General features: G+C 46.5%; 1 protein-coding gene across 1 annotated transcript; it reads right to left on the reverse strand.

Annotated features, from left to right (window-relative positions):
• Positions 1-489: 489 nt before the first annotated feature.
• Positions 490-26968, reverse strand: LOC119177921 (natterin-4). The gene is made up of 3 exons (XM_037429105.2): positions 26836-26968; positions 5769-6001; positions 490-1017 (listed from the first exon to the last, which is right to left on the reverse strand). The coding sequence occupies exons 1-3, from the start codon at positions 26966-26968 to the stop codon at positions 700-702; spliced, it is 684 nt and encodes a 227-aa protein (XP_037285002.1). The 3' UTR covers positions 490-699.
• Positions 26969-27715: the final 747 nt, after the last annotated feature.

Genomic DNA, 27715 nt, shown 5'->3' on the forward strand with positions numbered 1-27715 from the left:
TCGTACGCTTCTGCAAACTCGCACGACTGGTCATCTTCCATAAAGTTTGTTTTCCTAAATTTATTTGAGCATGCTTATTCCATCCACCAATGTAGGTGTGTGATATAATCTGCAAAGAAGCGTTGATAGATAGCGCTTGTTTAATGCACTCTAAATGCTGAAATAGAATTAGTACCCACCCAACTTACGCCATGCAAGAAAATAAAGTTACCCAACAAGCTGGCTTTTTACGTTGCAGTTGAAAACAAACGGCCCGGGCCTCTGCAGCGTGTCGATGTGGTGGAGAGACAGTAACAACATGAAAACAAGCATCATATAACGATCTCGTATAGCTGGTTAGAGCACGCACATCACCTTCCCGACCATACAGAAATTATGTATTTTTTGTCACTGATAAGCGCGCGTAACAATCGTGTTTCGAGATATTCTGTGTATTTAACAATACCATTATCTTCATCATCACTATCATCATTATCGTTATGGCCCTGAGAGGCTCGATTAGCTCCGAGCTCCGAAATGTCAAAAAGCGGCTCTGTATGCAGAGAAACGCCAACATCTGTACTTAAAAACATTATTGTCACCCAATGCGTCTTTTCATATTCTCCCTTACAATTTATAGCAATATAAACGCGCTCGGGTTAACGGCTCGTGGCGTCAATGGCGCGAAGCATGACGCGTTTGTATCCTCATATCGAACGCTCAGGTAGGCGGTGTGCCCCGCGACAGTTCCCTGCTGCTGCTCGAGCTGGGTCCGTCGTGAATTTGCTGATCCTTGTCCTTGGTCTTGCCCTTGGTCCGTTCGAAGTAAGGGTACTCGCCCTGGATGAGGATCTCGAAGTCGCGGTAGCGGATCTCTTTGCCCAGGTACGGGATGTAGATGCACCGCTGCGACGCTATCACCTTGCCGGGCGTCAGCTCGCCCTTGTGCTCGTGTCGGCCGATGTAGATGAGCTCGCCCGTCGCGCTGCGCCCCGCCGGAATCGCGTTGCGCGGCACCACGCAGCCGCCCATGCGTATCTGCGATGGCCCCACAAGCGAAACTGTGAACTAGCTTGGTTGATTACATCTGCCTCATCTGCGGCCCTCCGCATGGGGGAAGACAGTATTTCAAAAGCATCGTCACTTGAGCACGCAGATAAATGTACTACTTTGGACTGCGAGGAGCGCTGGCTGACGCGTACATATATAACCAACAAAATGCGGAGATGTCACATACGCCGCCGTTGCCCAATCGTAGTGCACAACGCTTGTAATGGAAAGGCTGTAGGCTCGGATCCCATCTGCAAAAACTTCTTACTTCGCGCACTTTCATTTTCTTTATTTGGGCCTTCCTAAGCTTCAAAGTTTCTCCAGCCTTCCTAAACAGTCTGGAAAAACTGCAAAAAAAAGAAGGACCTCTTGATCAATTTTTTGCCTCGTTCGAGCTTCGGGTTGGCATCTATCGGCATAGTTCACGCACGAGAAAAGTGCCGGTATTTCCCTCAGCTAGCTGGTGCCTGAACTAAGCTCATTCGAGCGGCGGAACGACTCGAATCAGTATTGCATGTACTCCGCGTGCCAAGCGTATTGTGAACCAGCCTCTGTTTTAGGAAAAGGTGGCAACAACTTCAAAGAGAAGTCATCGTAATTGTGGAGGAGTGTAGCACGCGCACAATTGCAGAGTCAATGTTCCTGACAAGAAAACAAGCATCATATTTCTCCAGAAGTTAGTACAAACCTCGTGGAAAAGAGAAGCTCAAATCAGTGCTGTTCGTTTGTTGGTGGCTGTGCGTGTTCGTTTCTCTCCTGGTTTCTCTCGGTCTCTCCTTCTGTGGTCGGCGTTAGCGAAACGGCCCTGATTGGGTTGCGAACGCGGTGTGAGGGCGCGCCTACGCTCTTAGCATCATGGCTCAAGTTCGGTGCCTGCGCCAGTACGTGAGGTCATGCGTTCATATCCATGAAAAAAACAGTGAAATGTGGCGACGTAAAATGACAATCGTCCTCTATAGTAGACTCGGTTGCCACATCAGAAACAGCTGATGACCGACAAGTCCCGAAAGTGCATAAATTATTGTAAAACGGTGCATACAATGGCACATATGACCAGCGCACCTTCGTGGGCTGCTTTTCAACACGCCCAACGGCGCCGAGTTCATCGCGTATGACAGCCAATGATGCCGAACCTAGGGATTTATCCGTAGGTCAGGATGACTCACTGCTCACCCACAGTAGAGCATGGAGTACTCGAAGTCGTCACACACTTTTTTAAACACATCTAAAGATTTTTTTACCTCTTTTAGGAATTTCGCGTCGTTTGCTGAATCTGATGATTTAAACAGGAAAGTGCTTTATGCCGGGGTCTACCGCGGCTCCGCTGATGTATTTGCGTCACGGACATGACGTTGTAAAATTCAACAGAATGCAAATAAAAAGACAAGACGGAAAGGTTGCGCAGCGGGGCGTCGGACCAGCGACCTCGTGCTCTTTGCAGGATGCTGACTACTAAGCCCACCGAGCAAACCTCCTCAAACTTGGTAACCGTAAGCCATTTATATACATCATGTACCACTGGCGGTCATCGGAAGTCAGGAACTTCAGCGCGTTCTCGTCATCAGTTGCGAAATGGCACGACGGGTGCACGTGCCGCCCAGCCCAGCGCACCTACACATGGCGCGGTCAAAGTGCGTTTTGATGTTCTCTTCAGCCTGGTGACTCACTCGTACGCGCGCTATCTCGGGATTTGAGCGTTTCGTACCTCTTGAGCTTCTACCAAAAGTTTGCTTTGAAGTTACAGCATTTAAAGAGGGCATGATCGAACGTCACTTCGCTTGCTGCCGCGGCCACGTTTGCGGAAGGAGCGCTCTCCTCACACACGAAGAAATGCGAATTGTGACAGTTGTTCGCGCTCATCCTTTGTATTCATGTGCGTTCACCTCGTGCGCCTTTCTTTCTGTTTGAGCAGCGTGCAATAAGTGTCGAGCTGTGGTAGTTGTTTGTACGCGCTCGTCCTAGGCGTGTTTTCGGCTTGATGTGTGCGCTACAAGTTTCGTGCAGCTTGCTCTTCTTCGCATGACATTGCAACTTCTTGCTGTAGCATTTATTCCTTCGCGTTTGGGGCGAAACAATTGAACTTCTCAAGTGACGCCTTTTGTGAGTTACATTTCGGCAGCGGCGTTGTCATTAGTGATGCCGACCTAATCCAATGTTTTATTTTTAGATTGGCCCTTTAAAAATCACTACATTATATTTTAATTTCATTACTCTGGCTAATTTACTTTTGACTAAGTATTGAGATAGTGCGATCTATGGGTAAGATATTCTGAATCATGTTTGAAGTAAAAGCGTGTAGAAAAAGCCCTTAAAGTTTTTTTTGCACGCTTTGTGGAGTTGCATATAAAGTGGTTTCTAATGGCGCCATTTGCAACAGAGACATATCTCCATGTAAAGTTCTCTTTGCACATGCATTGAAGATATACGGGGTGTTTCAAGAAATGCGTCCAATACTGTTTAAAAATCAGCAATGGACGCTATTCCCTCGCTGTCTTCACAGTCGCTTTTTCTGTAGCCGCAGGCATCATTTGGAACACTTATTAGGAAAGTTAAAATAATTAGCTTTTTTAATTATTCGAGTTAGGCAGTCAAGTAAAATGTGAGAACCGAAGTCCTTGGTGCGAAAAACCCATTACCGCTTTGAGGTTTTGGAAAAGCGGCCTCTAGTAACAAGTACAAATTACTGAAGTTCTGCTAAATTCTGCGGCGAAACCGAAATTAAAGAGCCGATGAGCGCAAAAAGCAGATGACTACAATGACGTCACTGTTCAAAACAACTAGTGGTTACAGGGGTGCAGGGTTTTTCTCATTCGTTAACGTACGTACGTCTTGCATGCTGTCATTGCGAGCACAGCCTACACACGCACGCAAAGAAGTCGGTTGATGGTTGATATAACAACGGTTCCCTATTTCAGTTGCGCTCTTTTCGGCTTCGGTTTCGCCTCAGAATTAAGGATAATTTCAATAATTTATAGTTATTACTTAATAATCACTTTTCCGAAATTTCAAAGCGGCGATGGGTTCCTCGCGTGAAGGACTTTCATTCATGCCGTTTGACCTAACTGCCTGATTCCACTAATTAAAAAGTTACTAATTTAACTTTCTTACTTGATGTTCTAAATGATGTAGTCAGCGCTCTTAAGATACCTGCCGCAACTGAAAAAACACATGTGAAGACTGCGAGCAAATACCACCTTCGTCTGATTTCTTTAAGAATATTGGACACATTTCTTGAAACACCCAGCCGATATACGTGATCATTCAGGTCAACCGCAACTATAGGCGCCTTTTTAGTACTTGTAGCTTCTGAGCTAGTAGTATAGTCTTAATTTTTCTCGTTTTCAATCACTGTTGCAATGTTTTTCGTGGACGTACTATCGACATCAAATGAAACGCTACCAGCGGAGCATCTGCATCAATCACAAGCGAAGCTACAGTGAGCGCAGTCCAATAATCACCGTTGACAATCACAGACAAACGGTTTGGTAGCAGTGCGCGATCCCCCTGCAACTAGATATTTTGCCGTCTTTTCTAGTTTTGTTAACATAAAATAAAGTGGTGAAGGTAATAAAACAGAAGCAATTAAAGGCGTGCAGAATGCACATGTCGGCTACCACTATAACCATATCACAACGAAAAGAAAAGCCAAAATATCGGATTAGAATCACAGTGTTCTCGAACAGGATGAGCGTGTTTTCCAGTAAAGATAACTGAACGGCATGCACTATATCTTCCATGGTGCTTGATCCACACGCTGCGTTGTTCGCGTTCCATTGGACACCGATGGTGCGTGGGTGCCTAATGACTTGTTGATAACTACGCCTTTTCTCTGTACTTTCAATTTGTTTGGCTTGACATATTCATCACTTTTTCACTCTCATGTAAACGGCACGAAGGAAACACAAACACCCGAACAGTCTTCTCGTCTCTTTTCATCGCACCGTTTCCACGATATTGAACACGTAACTTGACCTTACCAAAACATCAGTCTTACTAACGCTGTGTTGCGCTCAAATCTTCCTGGTTATTTTACATGTATACATATCTCGGCGGATGCCCGCAGTGAGCGTAAACTGGACACGTATTCATGTGTATCAACAGATAAAATTTATCTTCGAGCCACAGTGCAGCGATCACTCAGAAAACTCGTGATATGCGCGTGCTTAGCGCTTGCAACAGCAGAGTCTCGCTGCGCACAACAACTGCTATTCCCTTCGCGTGGCCTATGAGAACACAAAGACTGCCTTAAATTAAGGAAAAACAAGTGATTATAAAAGAGCCACAATTCTCTTTTTTTTTTACAGCCCTTCTAGTTGGAAAAGCCTCCTTCCAATGAGAAGCCTTTAATTAGGCCGTGTAATGCGACATTTCCAGAGCGAAACAATAAAACGTGGCTGATATCTCTTTGTTTGAAATCGGCATAAAACGAGCTTGAAACGTGTCCTCGCAGAGATAGTTCAACATTCATTGAGCATTAATGCTAATTAGGACCAACAATTAATGATAATTGTTGGTCCTCCCTTACCATATATGCAAAAAATAACTTTAGTAGAGTCTTGAAGGACAAGATTACAAGCGGTCAAGAGGGCTTCGTAGTCGTCAGAGCTGCTTTCCTGTCGGCACCGAGAGATGGTGACTCATCCACGATATGAGCCCTCTGGACGGCCTCTCTTTGTCCCTCGGTTTTTTTTTTCTGTTGTGCTGCTCGAATCATTCGTTGGTGGTTTGACACTACTCACCCACTGGTAGTTGACAGAGGGTGCCTTGACAAGCACCTCGTATACGTTGGAGGAGAACTCCATCTGTTCGAGAGACACGAAGCAAACCTTGGACGAGGGAAGTACTTTGCCCGGCAGCAGGTTGCCCCGAAGCATCACACGCCCCACGTAGAAGCTCTCGCCGTGCAGGTTATGGCCCGCCACCAGCGCGTTCTTCGGAACGTGGCCGTCGGTGGCGCGCACCCAGTCGTCGGCTGCGAAGCACACCACCCGAGCATCGTCACAGTCGGTGCGCATTGCCTTGAGGGATGTTAGCGCGCATATTGCATCGAAATCGGCAGTGGGTCAGTGAATGAACAGTTGCTGATCCAATCCCCGGCTACAGTGGATATGTATGTGGAGTACACTTCATTATATCATGCAATGCTTCATATCCAAACACGCTTACATCAAGTTTGAACTAATGTTTGCGATGCACTGGTTACATATAGACTGGTAATTTGTAATGAGGGTAAAGGGTGGCACACCAACCGTATACACTGAGCGCAGAACTATACCTATACGTACGTCTATGTGCAGAAATAAGAAATTCGCATTACTTTGGTTGCTCGGATTCCTAGGAACTTGTGGCTTAATAGTGTTGACAAAACAAAACGTCGATGTTAACTGCATGATTGTGGTACTTTTTTCATCTAGTAGACATGAATTTCACTTTATGGTTAACTTTGTGAGTGAGCGATTTACAGTAAGCGGAGGAAGACTTGCGGTCACCTTCAGGAGAGCGTTGCGCAACTTCTTTGGCATAAAAAAAACTCTTAGTTTTTAATGAAAAAGAACGCTGTGTTCTGTTTTATTATATGTAGCCTTAAGCCATGTATTCATATAGGCATGTAGCCGTATATATAGCCTTAAGTTTTCTCACACCAAATCGTGTGTGTGCAAAAAGAGGCTTGGCGTTAATGCGCAGTCAAATGTCTATAAAAAACAGGTTACACCCGCTTCGCTACGCACACTGTCGCTGAATGCTTAAAGAAACAATACTTCGTCAAGTCCGAACATAGCTGCCTAAGCTAAGCCAGCCAGCTAAGCCAGTTTCTATATGAATCCATTCCTTATCGCATCGTCAGAAAGAAGCGGTTTGTTGGTGTGACTTCAGCGTTTCTTTCGCGGTTGCGAATAACGTGAGTAACAATTAGCCCGTAACAGACAAATGATTGATTGATTGATTTGTGGGGTTTAACGTCCCAAAACCACCATTTGATTATGAGAGACGCCGTAGTGGAGGGCTCCGGAAATTTTGACCACCTGGGGTTCTTAACGTGCACCCAAATCTGAGTACACGGGCCTACAACATTTCCGCCTCCATCGGGAATGCAGCCGCCGCAGCCGGGAATCGAACCCGCGACCTGCGGGTCAGCAGCCGAGTACCTTAGCCACTAGACCACCGCGGCGGGGCCCGTAACAGACAAACCACTTAGGTATATTTGTCTTGCAAAACTATCGCCAAAATGGCAGACCACCTTATTCGTGTAGTATATAAGTTTCCCTTCTGCTGCAGCCATTTCGACGCAGAGCTTTTGTGTTAATCTCAGTCCAATAAAGCATAGGAAATTCTCAAGCGGAGGCTCATTTGATCTTTCTTTAGATTGTTAAAAAAATTGAATGCCCACCAAACTTCAACTGATGAGCAGTGTTAAATGGTCGCAAGAACAAATAAATGCGTTTATGTGTTTGGTTCAGGCCTGACTTATCAAGCGCAATGTAAGCGCATCCTCGAGCCATAACTTCTATTAAAAGAGAATAAAACGTCTGTATACTTACCCCCCCCCCCCTTTCTCTAATAGAAGTGCGTGTGTGTGTGATTGAGAGCCGGGGCTACCATACGCGCGTATGCGCAGACAAGTATCTTTCTTTGCTGCCTTCTATGCCACCGAGCGCCTTTTAAGCTGACACTCGGCGCTTCTGTTTTGTTTTCTGTGTCTGTGAAGCCTTACTTTCGTTCTTGGTGAATTCCCAACAATTCCCAACAGTTGTCCCTCGTTGTATTAAATGTAAACAATAAAAATAAAACTGCCTTCAACTCGGATTCTGATGCGGGGAGCAGCTTTAATTAAGAAACCGTTATGAGGTAATGTCATTACTATCTCTCATGTGCGTGGTTCGCGTCACGTACGTATGCCTCGAAAGACAATCCAAATGCAAAAATTACAGAAGAACCATCCATCCGCTGCTGCCTTTGTAAGCTCCTTTGTTACTATGAAAGTTGCTGCCTAAATTAACTCGGTTAACAGAATTCCTCGCATCACAGCGCGTGTGCAACACGACTTTGGCGCACGCAAACATCACGTCGCATTATAACTTGCGTATACCTACTGTGACCATGCGCATTCGTTGGTGCAGCGTACTGAGTCGGCCTCGAAAGGAGATGAAAAGAAGCCTAAAACGTCTTCTTTAATAGTACAACTGACAGCTGCACACGCTGTTTTAACGCTAACAGCGTGCGACCGACTCCGAGAAACATAGAAGCAGCTCATCAGGCACGAGGACGAGCTGTGTATGCGGACATAGGCGCGGCTCTCGCCGAGATTGCTTGCGTCAAAACACTTTTGCCGCACGATTTCTCCTAGGAAAAAAAACCTGAATTGAGTTCACATGTGGGCACCACATACAGCCGCACACTGTATCGCGGAGCATCCATTTCTCGTCCCACAAACCTCTTCACTGGAACCCCCGAGCGTCGCATCCCACCGTCACCCCGGTCGAGAGTCCAAGGCACAAAGGCACATCCTCCGTGCTTCGAGGCCACAACACGGACAGCTTAATCATGATCCGTCACGCAACAGGTCGCACTCCGCGGGCGAAAAACTATTACCACGCTCGCAATTACGTGCTAATTCTACGGCTGCGCGCTGAAGAATGCGTTCCTATAGGCGTAGGCAATTGTGCTCCGTTCGTGAGCCAACAGGCAACTCGCTCGGAGCAAAAAAGAGGCGCCAAATGCATGCGTCGAGCCCACTTCTTGGTTGCCGCATATGTGACAAATGAATGAGCTCACGCTCTTGTGGTCAAGAAAACAAAAAAAAAACGAACGGGACGATGTCAGAGCTAAGCTGGCGCTGTGCCGCAGCCCACCGTGAAAGAATGCCTGCCGTGGTTGCTCCGGGCCTGGCCGACATAGAACCTAACGCAAAAGGCGCGGCCGACATTACGGGCACGCGGCCCGTGTGGCAGTGCAGATATGCGCACGTGTGTCTATTCCCACGCGTTTTATACGGCCGCGAAGATAATTCAGTGTCAGTGCTGCATGTTCTGAACACGTGTCAGGCATCTCCAACGCTCTCCTGCTCCGCTAGATCCAGGGTCAGCTACTGATGAACTGCGACTTAGGTGACGTAGTACACAGTAGGAAAATTCAGTAAACATTCTGTTTTGTAGATATACCTAAGCGTGCACAAATACATACCAGCATACTTTCGTGCTATTTTCATTGTAATTCTAAACGACAGAGGATGTCAATATATTGCTGCATTCTGGTATCGCTTCGAATATTCGTACCCGAAAGATGCATTTCGCTAGTCTAGTTATTTTGGTTTATTGCAGATTTACTTTCAGATTATAAGTTTATAATTAATTCTGTATCAAAGTCTCATAAATTTATGTAGAAACAGAGTATCAATACATCGACTGATATAAAAGCAAAACGATGAATTTCGCCTTTCAGTCACCTTTGGCGATTGCATAAGGAACCCCGTCAATTCTTGCTTTCGTTTTATTCTGCTTTTTGCTACGATTTGATTCGACATCGATTACGCGTCACATGATACAAAAACTAGATGGCACGCTGAAGTGGCAGCACACCAGTAGTGCCCGATATCACCATGCCGGCGTGCTGCGCAACCACATGACGCAAAGTGTACTAGTTAGAAAACATTATTGACTTCAAGTCAATTCTGTTCCATCATGTTGATGTGGTTCACATATTCAACGTGACACCTAAAGCGTGCTACTGTAAGCGCAATACGCACCAATGCAACCCTGTATTAATCCTGCAGGCAAATTCAAGTGTGCTACAAACTTCGGGAAGTTTGTAACGCGCTTTTATTTGCCAGGATTTTCAACCTGCCATTCGCCATTTGAACTTGATGTTATCTAAAGCTGCAGAGGCACGGAATACAGTAGACTACAAAAGTAAATGACATTCTATTTAGAGAGGGCGGCTAAGTATGACCCTAATGGCTTCTGGTCTCCTCGATTCATACAAGGCCATGTGCTCGAAGTCATTATTAATGATGTTTTACTTGCCAAAATCAGAATGAGGTTGACAGGGGCCATACGCGGTTTCAACGTCAAGTTAAACCACCTGGTGTTTTAACATCAATATAAATCTTTAAAAACCCAGAATATCTACGGGGTGAAAGATGACGAGTGGGCGAAGCCCCGGAGGGAACCATCGGTAAACTGTGAATCTACCGTATTTATTTCGTGCTCCCTACCACGCTGCAGAAATTAAGTGCCTTCTTCCTCTTCTAACCACTACCGCCACCACCATCCGGCGACTCCGAGTGCGCGCCAATAGCGAACTAATTTTATTACAACGCTCCCCCTAGCGCACATCGCCGAACTATTGCCTTCAACTAATGACAGGCCCCATATGTGACATCATTCATATTATAACATCTCGCAACTTTCATCAACAAGTACCACAATCTAGTTTTAAATTTATCAACTACAAGCATCATTAACTACGCGTCGTCCGTCAACCCGTTCGTGCTTCCATCCGTCCATACGACCATCTATGCATCCGTCCGTTTTTTCATGCGTCCGTCCGTGAATACGTCCATCCATCTGTCCGTACGTCCGCGTGTCTGTCCATCCGTCCATCTGTCTGCTAGTGTGTCTGTCCGTCTGTCCATGCGTCCTCCTAGTGAACACACCAAGTACCACCATTTCCCACCTCGCATCCCTCGTGGCACATACGCGCTCTAGATCGGGTATGTGCCACCTGTGACAACGTACTACTTCATACATACAAGAGACAGAACCATGTCTTAAGGAGTTTCGCCCCTAAAACATGGTTTTTTTATTTTAGGGGAGAAGCTCCTTAAAGCGTGGGTCTGTCCATCCTCCATCGTTGTCATACGTAGCCACCGGGATGCGAGATGGGAGATGGCACTACTTGGAGTGTTCACTAGATGGACGCACGGATGGACGCATGGACGGAAGGACAGATATACTAGCAGACGGATGGATGAATGGATGGACGCGCGGAGCGGCATGATAATATATGGTAGCGCACACAAAGGACGCAGACAAAAGAAGGCACATTCAAGACTATAGGCAGCGCTAACTTTCAACAACAGTTTATTATTATGCTGATGCATGCGCTTTGGTTATATTTCATGGTTGTGAGAGCTATGCACGTGTTACGCATGGCGTGGTTGAGTACATACACTAGGGGGATCTGCATTAATAAACTGTTGTTGAAAGTTAGCGCTATGTTGTCTTGAATGTGCCTTCTTTTGTCCGTGTCCTTTGTCTTCGTTACCACATCTTATTATGCTACCAAACCAAGTCGCCACCCTAATTGGTTTCATTGCGCGAAGCGGGTATATCCAAAGGGGAGGCGAGATGCGAGATGGCGGTACTTGGAGCGTTCACTAGTCGGACGCATGGGCGAATGGACAGACAGACCAGAAGACGGACGGGCAGATGGACGGACGCGCAGACGTACGGACGGATGGACGCACGGACAGACGGACGGACGCATGAATGGAAGTATGGATGGTCGCGCGGACGGAAGTAAGCAAGAACGAACGGATGGACGGAAGCACGGACGGGCTGACGGACCCTTCACCCCACTCATCCTCATTCCTTCCGTGGATATATTGTGATTTTTTATACATATTGGCTCCATCGAAACGTTTCCGCCGTCCGCGGGTAGCCCACGCCACTGAGTGAGGCATTACAAGCTCAGCCACTACTGTGGGCCGCCAGTGGTAACAAACTCGCCTGCTACACTTACCAAAAAAAGGCACGCGCTCTCGCCTCCAGTTGCAATAGCGACCATGACACTATACTGGGCGACATCTTATGACGACATTGAAACGAAGGCTGTGAAGGCGGCACTTCTACGTACTCGTGTTGCTCACCAAAAAAAAAAAAGCTTGCGGCTTATTTTGCATTTGCTCGCTCGCCTCGTTGACACGTATTAAAAGTTATGTACACGAAAGATATGAATGGGAAAATGATTTACATTGTTCAGTCCACGTTTTACTTATATATTACGAATATACTTTTCTGTGAGAATAAAACAGCTTGTTAGAATTAAACAGCGAGAGTATATTTTTCTTGGACAACTTAACCTCTTTAGCTTGGAAAACAGGCGTGCTGGGGAGGCGGTGTACTGCCTAAGAAATGGAAAGAAAAAGATTGGAAGATCCCACGTACAGTGGAAATCGAAGATATACGAAGCACGAATGAGAAATGTTGATGTCACTTTAAAATCAGAACAACGTTACGAGGTGGAGGTAAATGATGCCGTACATGACGTCCGCGTAATGATTATCATGTTTACATGTGTCGTTAACCTCCATCATCTATTCGCGTCACGTTATACCAAATTCATGTGGAGCTAGCGAAACGGCCGCGAGCTTGCTATGAGCGTGGTATGTTGTCATGTTCTTACCTAACACGCGTGTCAGGATTATCATGTTTGCACCAGTCATATATTTCGTCATCCACTGACGTCAGGTAACACCAAATTTGGTATATGTGGAGCTCCCAAAATAGCCGCGAGCGCATCATGAAGAGCCCACTATACTCTAACGTAGCGTTGACGCGCGCGCATGCTGGGCACAGCGACGCTACGTTAGCAAAACGCGAGCACTCTATAGTCTGGCGCCAAGCTTGACCACCGTTCGTCGGCACGGCCCGACAGCAACAGGCGCAAAATGCGACATGCTGCATTTCCCGCCGATCCATTACCCAGACAGCACTGCGTATCCCTCTTTTCGTGACGGAGGGACGCCGGACGCGCTGAAACGTACATGCGCCAAAGCAACGTAGCGCGGCACGCGCTGCCAGTATATGGCAGGACCGATGCCTGGACTGGCAACGCTGGCGTGACGCGACCATATGAACACCGGCGAGCACGCGCACCACGTTACGTCGAAATGTATTGGCGCCTTGACTGTGGCATCTAGTCATGTTCTCCCATGATACGCATCTCATGATTATCATGTTTGCACCAGTCACATATCTTCGTCATCCATTGGCGTCACGTAATACCAAATTTGGCATATGTGAAGCTGGCGAGACGGCCGCGAGCGCATCATCAGTGTGGCATGTAGCCATGTTGTTACATCGCACGAATGTCGTGAATATCATGTTTGGATGTGTCATTTACTTATGCCATCCGTGCGCGTATCGTAATACTGAGTTTAGTACATGTGAAGATAGCTGAATGGCCGTGGGCGCATCATGAGCATAGCTTGTAGTCATGTTGTTACATGACACGCGTTTTATGTTTATCGTGTTAGCCCCAGTACCTTACCTTCGTCACTCATTCACGTCCCGTAATACCAAATTTGGTATCGGTGAAGCTAGCGAAACGGCCGCCAGCACATCATGAGCGTGGCATGTAGTCAAGTTGTTACATGACACGCATATCATGATTTTCCTGTTAGGGTCTATCACGTGTGTTCGCCATGCAATCATGCCATACCATACCAGTTTTGCAACATGCCATGTGAATGAAACCACCGCAAGAGCTGCAGGACTTTGATATGTAAATCACGACATTCATGACACACTCGTCATAATTTTCATGCAATGACTAGCGAAATATGTTGTTCATACAGTCATGCTATGGCAAACCATGTTTGGTACCAATATCATTGTCGAAACGGCCTGGAGAGCTAAAAGTCGTAGGCAGATAGATAGATAGATAGATATATAGATAGATAGATAGATAGATAGATAGATAGATAGATAGATAGATAGATAGATAGATAGATAGATAGATAGATAGATAGATAGATAGATAGATAGATAGACAGACAGACAGACAGACAGACAGACAGACAGACAGACAGATAGATAGATAGATAGATAGATAGATAGATAGATAGATAGATAGATAGATAGATAGATAGATAGATAGATAGATAGATAGATAGATAGATAGATAGATAGATAGATAGATAGATAGATAGATAGATAGATAGATAGATAGATAGATAGATAGATAGATAGATAGATAGATAGATAGATAGATAGATAGATAGATAGATAGATAGATAGATAGATAGATAGATAGATAGATAGATAGATAGATAGATAGATAGATAGATAGATAGATAGATAGATAGATAGATAGATAGATAGATAGATAGATAGATAGATAGATAGATAGATAGATAGATAGATAGATAGATAGATACGTTCAATGTCGCCGAAGTTCGCTAAAAAATGCTTCGCATTTAATAGAGGGATTCTTGTAAAGTGAACAATAACTGTTTTTTACCTGCATCTACCCACAAATGTTTGATTTTCATATTGAATATAGCAGCATTTATTTTAGCAAGCCCAATGAAAAATATTATTAATAAACATCAGCATCATTTTTCGTGAGGTAGCAGGCATGCCCATCGGTTCTGTAGCTTCCACAGTGTTGCCAAGAAAAGTTGCCTTGAGTATAAAGCGGTCTCTTTTTATTTTTTTATTTTTTATCTTTTTATTTTGTTTTTGCAGAAGTGGGGAAACCCTAACATCAGGCTTGTTTCGTGCCCGACCCGCCACGGCGGTCTCATGGAGGTACTCCACTGCTCACCCGCACGTCATAGGATCATGGGGCCGCATTTCCTATGAAGGTGAAAGTACTCGATGAGCTTAGATTTAGGCACATGTTGAACAACGAAAGATTGTACAAATTTTTGAAGCACTCCACTACGGCGTCCCTCAAAATCATATCGTGATTCTGAAATGGTAAACAGCAACAATTATTATTATACAACGTTCCGTGCCTCCCTCTCGATAAATCGCCCTCTTCACAACGTAAAAACGGTTCTGCTAAAAAACCGGGGCGTATTCTTGGCGCATGGCCATCAATTCAACCACCAGATGACAAATGACAGTGTTATATTAGTTAGAGCGCAGTGAGGACCAAGACGAAATTTGGATCGTCGTGTTAAAACCTTATGAAGAGGAAGGAAAGTCTGTTTACAGTGTGATATTTGATTTCTAGCAGCGCATTAAGGCAATGCTAAGGAGACAACAAACGAAAGCCTAACCTCCCTCGAGACATGCGTTAAATGGCCTGATGCCATCAGTGGATGGTTTGTTCTGGCATGTGCAGAAGCAATCCAACAAAACAAAAGAACACACTTTTAGGTTAGTTAGTTCGTTACGTTCAATGCAGTCATAGCACCAATAACACAGCAACCACAGTAAGAAGATGTTCTGCTATCTTTCTGCATTCTTCGTTTTATCGGTGCCATGGTTTCATTGCCCAATCCAACAAAGCTGCGATATGGTATAAGACACGTAGGACAACTGCGAGTGCAGTCGCTTCGCCTGGTCGGTGCAGCGAGCGTCGGGCTCTTGTCCTATCTACGCCACCTTCTACGCGCATTCGGGAATAACTTCATGTCTAAGACCCAACCATTACCTGAGTTTACTCTTATTTGAGGTTGTTCTTAGATACTTTGGTATTCGTCAGTTTGTCAGCTTATTGATAGACTTGCATGTTATGGACTTCCAAGTGAGAACCAAGTCGCCCAGCAGCAAGTTTTATTCAGCAATATAAATAGACGTCTGCAGATTGTCGGTGTGCAGGAAAATTATAACAGTTTGTAGGCCTCTACGCAGCACATCTCAACCACAGCGCGAGCCATTTTGTTTACGCTGCGTAAGGACGCGCTGCCGAATTTCATATCGAAGGCCAAAGAGGCGCTAGCGCTGCTCGATTCGTCCAATGAGCTTCCGTCGCCAGCGATAGCTGCGTGGTCGACCAGATAACGAGGAAAGACAGAGCTGAGAGTGAGGATATGCCAATAGCAGCCTTAATACAAACTGCTTTGCTTAATTTACGGTACGTATGATTTGATGGTCCAGTAGCCTATACGCTGATAAAAGCTAACAAGACATTTCTGGGTTCCTTTGGACGTTCTCAGAGATAGCATGGCCAAAGAATGCTCATGAATGAGCTTACTGGCGAGTCATGAAAGAGGTCTTTGCTCTGCTGTGGGCGTAGTCATGATGATGATGATGACGACGACGATTATGTGTCCGATTCTATGTTGCTGCTTCATTTAGGCGAGAAGCGGAGCAGTAGTTCAAGATTGTTCGTTATTATTACATATACAAAGAACGAGTTACATAGTATATACGAAATCATCATCATCATCATCATCATCAACATCATCATCATCATCATCAGCCTTACAACGCCCAAAAGCGTCACCTATGATCCGACAATCCACCCGGTATTGTGCTTTCTGCTGCAACGTGATTACCTGCGAACATTTTCATCTCATCTACCCGCCTAACTTTACGTCTCTCCTTCATGCGTTTACCTTTTCTGAGAATCTAGTTAATTACCCTCAATGACCAGCGCTTATACCGCCTACGTGCTACATACCCTGCCCATGTCCATTTCTTGTTGATTTCGACTGTGATATCCTTGATCCCGGTCAGTTTCCTGACCAACTCTGCTCTCTTCTTGTCTCTTAAGGTAACACCTATCATTTGCGTTTTCATCGTTCTCTGCGTCGTCCTCAATTTAAGTTGAACCCTCTTTGTAGGCCTCCCGGTTTGTGCTCCATAAGTAAGTACTGTCAAGATGCAGACCTTATATTCCTTTCTCTCGAGAGTTAGTGGCAGATTACCATTCATGATTTGACAATTCTCGCCGAATGTGATCCACCACATCCTTATTCTTCTAGTTATACCACTCTGCCGAGACTATTGCACTTTACTTTGGTTTTGTGCTTATAAATTTTCAGACCTACTCTTCTGCTTTCCGTGTCTAGTTCAATTGTCATACGCTGTAGTACGCCCCCTAAGTTACTCATCAAGGCACTGTCATCAGCGAATCACAGTTTACTCAGGTACTTTCCATTCACTTTTATCTCTAAATCTTCGCAATCTAGGGCCTTGAAAACCTTCTGTAAACACGCGGTGGAAAGCATTAAAGAGATCGTGTCTCTCTGCATTGCGCCCTTCTTTATTGAGATTCCGTTGTTTTCTGTATGGAGAAATATGGTGGCTGTCGGTCCACTGTAGATTTCTTCCAGTATGCTTATGTAAGGTTCTTCGATGCGCTGATTCTGAGGTGCCTGTATTACTGTTGATGCCTTCACTGAGTCAAACGCTTTCTCGTATAATTTATGAAGGCTATGTACGGAGGTTGGTTGTATTCCACGCATTTCTCTATTACCTGATTTATAGTATGAATATGGTATATTGTGATACAGTAGCCTGTACAAAATTCTGCTAGGTCCTTTGGTTGATTTAACTGTAATGTTGCCCTATTTTGATTAGTTATCTTTGTAAATAGTTTTAGAGAGCGGACAGCAAGCTGATCGGCCTGTGTTTTGTCAGTTCTTGACGTCTCTTTTCTTATGAATAAATGATGTTGGCATTTTTTTTCCAAAATCCTGGTACCGTTGCAATCAAGACACACTTCGTATATAAGGTGGACAGTTTTTCTAACACAATTTCTCCGCCACCTTTCAACAGGTCCATTGTTACATTATTCTCACCAGTGGCTTTGCCGTTTTGCATTCCTTCTAGGGCTTTCCTTACTTCCTCTGTCGTAACTGGTAGGATGCCGAATTCCTCTGGGCTATTACTGCTTCTTACCATATCATTCTGGTTGTTTCGGCTTCTGTACTGCTCTCTGTAGATCTCCTGCGACACCTCAACTTTCCTACTCATATTGGCTATGACACTGCCTTCCTTGTCTAACAATGCATACATACAATTTTTGCCTGCGCACGTTTCCCTTCACAGGTTTAGGCTTCTGTCACCTTTTACAGCTTGGTCAATTTTCTCCATATTGTACTACTGATGTCGGTTAACTTGCGCCTATTGATTAACTTCAAATGCTCCACGAGCTCTAGTTAAATTTGAGGCTTCTATGGTTCGTCGTCTCTTATTCAGATTATTCTTACACACTAAATTGTGCATACAAAATCAGGAGGTCTCTCAGTAAAAAACTGTCAAGGAGACTTCTCATTGTTAGTGGCGTGCATAAAAGTAAACGGCAGCAAAAGCTAATTATGCGAAGAAATAAGAATTTGATCAATGCAGAACAATGTATACTAAAAAAGTCACAGCTTTGCCGCAAAGGGGAAGCAATGAACGTGATAGCAACAAGTTGGAAGGTCACGCGCTGAATGGCAAGCAGATTGAAACGGGCCCCGCGTATTTAAACGCAAAAATGACGTACGAAACCTACTCACAGGTACAGATGAACGTGAATAACCGCGGCAGTTGTTACTTTACTGTGTCTGGAAAGCAGGCTCTGTCCGCAAATTGAGACTGTTAAATGATTGCAGTGACCTTTGTGTGCCCGATTGTTCCCGTGAAAGCCCAAGGCGTACGATTGTCCCCACCACAAGATAAGCAAGCGAACGCGTTAGCGTGCACCCTGCCCCCTCCCTGCGTGGCGAAGTATGCATGGGATTAAGAGCGCGCGCCACACTCACAATTCGGAGGTTTGATGTTCGATTCCACGTACCGGACTTCATTTATGAAATAATTTTCTTGCGTTTTCTTATATATATATTATGACGACTCGGTTGTAGCGAGGTTTATTGGCCGTGAACTCGGGAACGAACAAGCGCAACGGACCCGACAAGAAGCGCTCGTGCCAAGCAGATGATGATTGTCAGCCAAAACATATGATGATGATTGACTGCTGTTCAGATGAGGATGAAGCGCATAATAGATGCCTACACTGATTCCCCCCCCCCCCCCGTGGAAGCGGCCAGCCTGGCCGCTGCGGGTGGGTAGTCAAGGTGACGAGGAACGTCGTGTGAAAAGCTTCATGCGGGAAACGTGTACGATTTCGGTGCTGCGGTAACGGCGGTCAGTTGGCACGACAAGAGGCGTCACACGATAGTTGACAGGTGAAGTCTGCTCTAAAACAACATATGGGCCGATGAATCGAGGCTGGAACTTGTCGCAGAGACCAGGTGTGCGAATAGGTGTCAATAGCAGCACCTCGTCACCCGGTCGGAATGATACCACACGATGAGAGGTGTCGTAGACAGCCTTCCTTGCTTGTTGCGTAGCTTCCGTGTTCATACGAGCGCGCTGGCGGCACTGGGCAAGGCGAGAAATATATTCTTCGCAAGAAGATGGTGATGTAGGGCCATTGCTGGTGAAGAAGGAAACATCGATAAAGAAAGTAGGTGAACGTCCGTAAACGAGATAAAACGGTGAGTAGCCTGTTGTGCGCTGAACAGCGGTGTTGTAGGCGAAAGTGAGGAACGGTAGAAGTTTATCCCAGTTTCTGTGATCCGGTTGAATGTATACGGCGATCATGTCGGCAAGGGTTCGATGAAATCTCTCGGTCAGACCATTTGTTTGAGGATGGTAACTAGACGCCATCTTGTGTGTGGTACCAGAAACGCGAAGAACTTCACCTAAAAGCTGTGACAAGAACACCTTTCCACGGTCACTCAGAAGTACACGAGGTGCACCATGACGTAGTATTATGGCCTGAAGGACGAAGTCAGCAACTTCCGATGCTGAACCAGTAGCTACTGAAGTTGTCTCGGCGTAGCGTGTCATATGGTCTACGGCGGTGACTATCCATCTATTTCCAGCACCAGTAACAGGAAGGGGTCCATAAAGATCGACACCGATGACCTCGAAAGGTGTTGTAGGGCACGTCATTGGCTGTAACTGACCAGCTGGGGGAGATGTCGGAAGTTTGCGAAGTTGGCATGGAGAGCAGGAACCCACGTACTTTGCCACGCTGGTAGAAATCCCAGGCCAATAAAAGCGGCTTCGAATGCGGTCGTAGGTTTTTTGAAAGCCTAGGTGGCCAGCAGTCAAATCGTCATGAAAGGCGTTAAGTACATGATGTTGAAGAGCACGTGGCAGAACAGGTACCCAGCGTGTGCCGTCAGGATGATATATGTGACGATACAGCACACCGTCCTGAAACTTGAAGTGCTCGAGTTGTCGACGAAGGCGTGCATTGGGTGGACGCGTAGCCCCTGAAAGGTGGTCTATAATGCGCCGACAATAAGGGTCAGCCTGCTGGTGAGAACTGAAGGGTTGTTCATCGTCGATTGGCGGTTGGTACAGCGAGGCGAGCAAGGCAACAGAAGTGGGAGTCACGTCCGCACTGGTGTCGTTGGAGGTGGCAGCTGGAGTGTCGAACGACGCTGTAGGTAGTGGGCAACGAGAAAGAGCGTCGGCGTCTTGATGTTTTTTGCCCGATTTATAAATAATCTCAAACTGATACTCCTGTAGGCGAAAAATCCAACGACCCAAGCGTCCGGACAAGTTCTTCATTGTAGAAAGCCAGCATAAGGCGTGGTGGTCCGTTACGATGGTGAATTGACGGCCGTACAGATAAGGACGGAACTTTTGTATAGACCAAACCACAGCGAGGCACTCCTGCTCAGTGATGGTATAGTTTTTTTCGGTAGAAGTTAGCACTCGGCTAGCATATGCGATGACCCTTTCCCGTCCAGAGTTATCGCGTTGGAGGAGAACAGCACCTATACCGCAGCCGCTGGCGTCGGTATGCAGGAGTGTTGGGGCGGTGTCATCAAAATGGCAGAGTACAGGCTCTGACGTCAAAGCTTTCTTCAATAGGTGAAACGCCGACTGACATTCCTCGGACCACACAAAGGGTGCATTAGATGCAAGTAGTTTGTGAAGTGGCGCAGCTATTGAAGCGAAATTTTGTATGAATCGACGAAAATATGATGCGAGGCCAAGAAAACTTCGCAAATCCTTAAGTCTTGTGGGGCATGGAAATTGAAGGACGGCAGCGATCTTTTCGGGGTCAGGGCGAATACCGTCCTTGCTGACGACATGACCGAGAACCTTGATGGATTTGGTGGCGAAACGGCACTTCTTAGTGTTAAGCTGCAGACCCGCACCGGCGAGGCATGTTAGGACGTCATCCAAGCGGCTCAGGTGCTGAGAAAACGTTGATGAAAAGATGATAATGTCATCAAGGTAGCAGAGACACGTCTTCCATTTCAGACCACGCAGGACGGTGTCGATCATGCGTTTAAACGTCGCGGGCGCATTGCAGAGCCCGAAAGACATCACGTTAAATTCGTATAGGCCATCCGGGGTTGCAAATGCCGTTTTTTCTTTGTCGTCATCGTGCATGGGAATTTGCCAATATCCCGAACGCAAATCAAGGCTTGAAAAGTATTCGGCGCCTTGCAGTGAATCAAGGGCGTCGTCGATGCGTGGCATGGGGTATACGTCCTTGCGTGTGATGTTGTTAAGTGCCCGGTAATCAACGCAAAAGCGCACGGAGCCATCTTTTTTGCGTACCAAAACAACAGGGGATGACCAAGGGCTAGTTGATGGACGAATTATTTCTCGTTGTAGCATGTCAGCGACGTTTTCCTCGATGATTTTTCGCTCAGCGAGAGACACGCGGTACGGGCGGCGATGTACAATAGATGTTCCCTCCGTCTGAATGCGATGCGCTGCAGTGGTAGTTCGGCCCAACGTTGAGGAGCAGGTGTCGAAAGAATCGGCGTGTTTCGTTAATAACGCAAGCAACTGCTGCGCCTGCATAGCTGTTAAGTCATCACTGATAAGAGCTGTGAAGGGAGAGGATGAGGCAGGCTTACTCAAAGAACGGTCGTTGGTAGAAGCAGGGTTAAGTGGCGTGACGCTGACAGGCTCAGCATCCACAACACAGGCTACTGCAGTGCCCTCTGGCAGGAGAACTTTCTCTGGCGTTTCATTCGTAGCAATGACGAGCGCGGAGCCATGGTGAAAGCGTACGACACCTGATGCAAGGGCTATGCCTTTTGCGACGCAAGTCGACGAAGGGGACACCAAGACGTCACCGTGGTCGATGTCCTTAGAGATCAGGGTCACAATTCGTTCTTGGTGTGGCGGTAGTTCGAGATCTTCGCGAGCGAACAGGCGTAGAGGCTTGTAGACGCCTTCGTCGAACATGGAGTCCGTATTAGTTAGGTGCAGAATCCGTTCACCACAACATATAGCGGCTGAAGAAGAAGATAGGAAGTCCCACCCTAGAATTAGCTGGTGAGAGCACCGGGTAAGCACAGTGAACTCGATGTAATGCAAAATGTCATCAATAAACACACGAGCAGTACAAAGAGCAAAAGGGCGGATAGCGTTCCCCTGGGCTTCGACTAGATTGGGTCCATTATAAGGTGTCATTACTTTCTTCAGGCGTTTGCACAAATCATACCTAATCACAGAAACTGTAGCACCGGTGTCCACCAAAGCGTCCACGAGAACGCCTTCCACCATAACAGAAACCATGTTGAACGGGCGTGCTGGAGGAATATGAGTCCTACTGTTACATGCAGTTTCTCCTCCGAAAACTGCATCATTTAGTTTTCCGACCGGTTATCAGTAGTAAACGAGGCTGGCCGCAGAGGAGAGGAGGAGCGACGGAAGGGCGAAGGTGATCGGCGCCGGCTTGAACGGTAAGTGTTCCGCGTCTCAGTCGACGCGGGCGGAGATGGAGACCGCTGCTGTCCAGATGAATAACGCCGAGCGTAAGAATCCCCTCTGGAAAAGTCCCGTTCGCGCATGTCGTACCCGCGACGCTCGTCCTGCTGGCGCTTGCGGCAGAAGCGCGATATATGGCCACGATATCCACAGTAAAAGCATGTTGGGCGAGACGGGCGCCAAGGCGGGTAGTAGAGGGCGTTCGGCACACCGGGAGATAGCGCACTCAAGTGGACTGACGGAGGGTCGGGTGGGATTGGCCGGAAGTGGACCGGTGGTGCAGCAGCAACCGGCGTGAATGATGGCAGCGGTGAAGTAGAGTTTACGTTGCGAGGAGGCGCGGCCGACTTGCGCGTACGTTGGAGAGCTAGACGGAGGTGGCTGGACGTAGGCTGGACCGGTGAATGATGTTAGTTCCTCCCTTACGATGTCACGGAGGGCCATGCTTGAAGGCTGTGTGACAGATGGAGAAGGTTGTGAGATGCCCATTGATTGAAGTTCTTCTCGTATGATCTCCCGTATCATGTCACGCAGGTCCCGGTCTGCGGTACGGTGTTCACTATTGCCCGACTGAAGGCGAACAGAATCAAGTTCGTCGAGACGCTGACACGTAGAGACGACGTCCGTGACAGTAGAAGGATTCTGGGCAACAAGGGCATTGTAGGCAATGCTTCCGATGCCCTTCAGGATGTGGCGCAGTTTGTCCGACTCGGACATCGAAGAATTGACGCGCCGGCAAAGCGCAAGGACATCCTCGATATAAGATGTGTATGACTCGCCGGGAAGTTGTTGGCGAGTATCCAGGGCCCTCCTCGCTAGAGCGGATCGAACGGCTGGCTTGCCGAATACTTGGCGAAGCTGCTGCTTGAAGGCAGGCCAGTCGGTGAGGTCGATCTCATGGTTCAAGAACCATGTCTTGGCAACGCCCGTGAGATAAAGCGATACTCGGCGGAGCTTGTTAGAGTCGTCCCAGTGATTAGTTGCGCTTACCCGCTCGTAGTTATCGAGCCAGTCCTCCACATCTTCGCCGCGGAGACCAGCGAAGATCGGAGGGTCACGCTGGTGGTTTACGATGTAAATAGGAGGGGCTTGCGGCGCAGTGACGGCTTGCGGCGCAGAGACGGGAGCCGAAAGGGCATCCACCCACTCACTCTGAGACATGTTGGCGGACTGAGGGTCCAAGCGGCGGCCTGAACGGAGCTCCAGCGAGTAGGCGTTGTAAGTAGAGGTACTGGGAACGTCAATCCACCTCCACCACGTATGACGACTCGGTTGTAGCGAGGTTTATTGGCCGTGAACTCGGGAACGAACAAGCGCAACGGACCCGACAAGAAGCGCTCGTGCCAAGCAGATGATGATTGTCAGCCAAAACATATGATGATGATTGACTGCTGTTCAGATGAGGATGAAGCGCATAATATATGCCTACAATATATATATATATATATATATATATATATATATATATATATATATATATATATATATATATATATATATATATATATATATATATATATATATATATATATATATATATATATATATACATTTACGTATACATTTACCGTGAATGACAACGACGCCAACGCCAGCGGCAAGCTCCCGCCTGGAGTGCTCATATAATTGCTATCACAATAAAAAAAATTGTCAGATCCCACGTACAGTATGAATCATTGATATGCGAATAACGAATGAGAAAGGTTGATATGTCATTTTAAAATTGGCACTTTTTTAAGAAGTTGAGGTAAATGATGCCGTACATGACCTACGTGTCATGAATGATTATCATGTTTGGCTGTGTCATTTACCTTAATCATCTATTCACGTCACATTATACCAAATTTACTATATTTGGAGCAAGTGAAACGGCCGCGAGCACGCTATGAGCATGGTATGTTGCCATGTTCTTGCATAACACGCTTGTCAGGATTATCATGTTTACACCAGTCATATACTTTCTTCATCCATTGACGTCATGTAGAACCAAATTTGGTATATGTGCAGCTAGCAAAACATCAGTGAGCGCATCATTAGGGGCCCATTATACTATAATGTAGCGTTGACACGCGCGCACGCTGGGCACAGCGACGCTACGTTGGCGAAACGCGAGCACTCTCTAGTCTGACGCAAGGCGTGGCTGGCGCGACCAGCGTCCGTTGGCGCGGCCCGACGGCTGCTGGCACGAAATGCGACATTCTGAATTTCGCACCAATGCGTTGCCCAGACAACACTGCGTCTCTTTCTTTTCATGACGGAGGGACGCCGGACGCGCTGAAACGTGCATGCGTCAAAGCAAGCAACGCAGTGTGGCGCGTGCCTGCGAGTATATGGCAGGACCGGCGCCTGGCGTGGCAACGCCAGCGAGCACGTGCACCGCGTCACGTCGAAATGTAATGGCGTCTTGACTGTGGCATGTAGTCATGTTCTCACATGACATGCATCGCATGATTATTATGTTTGCACCAGCCACATACCTTCGTCATCCATTGAGGTCACATAATACCGAATCCAGTATATGTGACGCTAGCGAAACAGCCGCGAGCGCATGATGAGCGTGGCAAGTAGTCATGTTGTTACATGACACGCATGTCAAAATTTTTATGTTAGGATCTGTCGCTTGTGTTTGCCATGCAATCATGTGATACGAAAGCAGTTTTGCAACATGACATGTGAACGAAGCCACCGCAAGGGCTGCAGGGCCATGAAATGTAAATCATAATATTTATGACATCCGCGACTTGATTTTCATGTTATGACTAGTCAAATCTGTTCTTCATACATTCATGTCATGTCATACCAAGTTTGGTATCGATATCATTATCTAAATGGCCAGAAGAGCTAAAATTCGTAAACGGCTAGATAGATACGCTCAAAGTCACTGAAGTTCGCTAAAAAATGCTTCGCATTTTAAAAAATGCCTTCACCTCCCCGAAAGAAACCGTGAGGAAACACAAATACATCTCGTTGCGTCCATAACGGTGCTTTGCACGTGAGAACCTAGCGTTAGAAGAATGGTGTTTCCTTTTTTTCTTATACCATGCAACCAATACAACTTTTCTCAGGAAGAAAAAGAAACACCGCCATGATGGGCTGTGCGCGGAAGTACAAAAGCTAAGGGCACAGCGTTTCCATGGCATTTTCGAGGGGACGCGCCAATTTGCACAGCCCAAGGAGGGCTATGGCGGCGCCCAGGGAGGCGTTTATGAGAAGGTGAATAGCACCGTTCGCCGCACGTGGCGTTTTCCTGTCTCGAGAAACGCGGTATGTGTTTCGAGCTCTAGGAGCTGGTGTTCACAGTAAAAATACTATGAAGCGAACAGAACAAACCGCGTTCTCGACTCGGCATTGGCGTTTCACAGCGGCGTCACGAGAACACGTTTCCGTATGTTCTTGAGAGGCGCTCAGCGAGTGAACAGTCGAGAGTGAGGCGCGAGCGAACCAGAAAGTGGAGCACAGGGAAGAGAGAGATCGGCGTGAGAAGGAGCGGCGAAGCACTGCACCCACCCTCTGCTACACTCTCTCGCACCACATGCTTCCTTTGCTAGGGGCGAGAGCAAGCGCGTGTGCCCGCAGCTGTTGCTATGGGAGAGGGTGGGGAAGGACCCTAACGGACGCCTGACATAGACCTACTAAGAAATAAATTCGCATTAAAGATATATATTTTCCATAGCACCATTACAAAGCACATTAAATACTGATAGGTAGGAATACAAAGCAGTGCAGTGATGATGAGAAATGTTTTTACAGAAAAACAAAATGCTCATTTACCAATGTGTTTTTCATGTTCTATTTAAAGAAAAACAGTTACCAAGACAGTGACTTGACGTGAGGAGGTATGTGATTCCAAAGATGAATACCAAGAAGCGAGCGGCCATAGTTCGATCTAAATTTAGGTAAAAGAAGGCTGCACTAGATACGGCATCCTGACACGGTCAAGTACCAAAGTGTTTAGTGTTTGTTGTGTCAGGTCGTACATAGAGCCACACTACACTCTTTTGCTGAGGACGGCTGAACGCGCTGGTTGCACACATTTACTAAATGCTTTAAATATTATTCGCATTGTTTCAACTCTGTGCATTTCAGCACGGATGAAGCATATGTAAGGTTTTCGCCATAAAAACCTTCCATTCTTTCTCTAAATACTTTCGTGTTAGATTACGTGATTCATGGCCAACTTTCAGATTCTTTGATAGGCAACATTTGAAAGGAACAACATCGTCATCTACGCTCAACGCTTTGCGTCCAGTGTTTAGATATCACGACGGTATCGCCAACATCACTCGCGTGACGTGCTTTTATAGCAATAGTTTCACATGTCAAGTGTGCAAGGGTGTCATCTCTCCAGCAGCATACAGAGTTGAAGGCAAGCTGAAGCTGTACTGACCTGTGGACTCGGATGACTCGTACTCGCCCTCGCTCTCAGCGTTGCGTAGGCACCGTTCAGACAGCGACAGGGCTGACACGCTCGTAGGGGCCGATCCCGACGTGCTGCCGGTGCCAGCTGAAGAGGCGGCCATGTCTTGTTCTTGTTTTTGTTCGCTTACTCTTGTGGCTCACTCTGCGGGGGACTGGCCAAGAACCGAGTGGTCTTGTAAAATGTTGTTCTTGTTCACCTATTGCTAGTGGCGCATACCCACTGCGGGGAATGGGCCAAGAGTTGGGTGGCTACATTATGTTGTTGTTGTTGTTGTTTCCCTGTAGAAATGGCTCGTACCCAAAGAAGGGGATTGGCCGATTTTAAGGTGAATTTGCCCTAAACTTTCAGCATTGTGTCATTCCTACAGTTTTTTTTTGTAACTTAATTTTGATTTGAAATACCGATATCAAGTTTGCAGAAAAAAAAAATAAGACAAATTTTGAGACAGCAATTTAGCAAGAAAATCGTTTAGTCGCAGTGATGTATTCTTGAACGGCGAATAAAACATCCCTGTGGCTGAAACCCAGTGTAGAGGCTCCAAATGAAAGAAGATCAGGCTGTGATAGTTGCAAGCCCAGTCTTTGAAGAGGTGGTGCTAGTATGCTTTGCCTGAATAAATCGAAACGGCGACAATGTAATAAAAAATGACTGATCGTTTCTTCTTGATTACAGTAAATGCACATAGGGGAATTCAATATGCCTGATCTATGCAAGTAAAAATTGAGGGAGGTAACGCGGCAACGAAATTTCGTGATGACAACTTCCATCATCCTTGATTTAGTCAGTTCACTGCGCCAGAGAAATAACTAGTGTTTGTACTCTGGAGAAGCCGTCAGTGCAGGGTCAG

Source organism: Rhipicephalus microplus, chromosome 1 (genome assembly GCF_043290135.1).
Source record: "Rhipicephalus microplus isolate Deutch F79 chromosome 1, USDA_Rmic, whole genome shotgun sequence".
NCBI lineage: Eukaryota > Metazoa > Arthropoda > Arachnida > Ixodida > Ixodidae > Rhipicephalus > Rhipicephalus microplus.

Excerpts from the sequence above, each read along its gene's own strand:
- LOC119177921 (XM_037429105.2), bottom strand. The coding sequence starts at position 26,968 with ATGGCCGCCTCTTCAGCTGGCACCGGCAGCACGTCGGGATCGGCCCCT. Across the intron at positions 6,002-26,835 it reads CGAGTCATCCGAGTCCACAG|CCGACGACTGGGTGCGCGCC; the intron begins GTCAGTACAGCT and ends TGTGCTTCGCAG. Across the intron at positions 1,018-5,768 it reads CCTCTGTCAACTACCAGTGG|ATACGCATGGGCGGCTGCGT; the intron begins GTGAGTAGTGTC and ends GGGCCATCGCAG.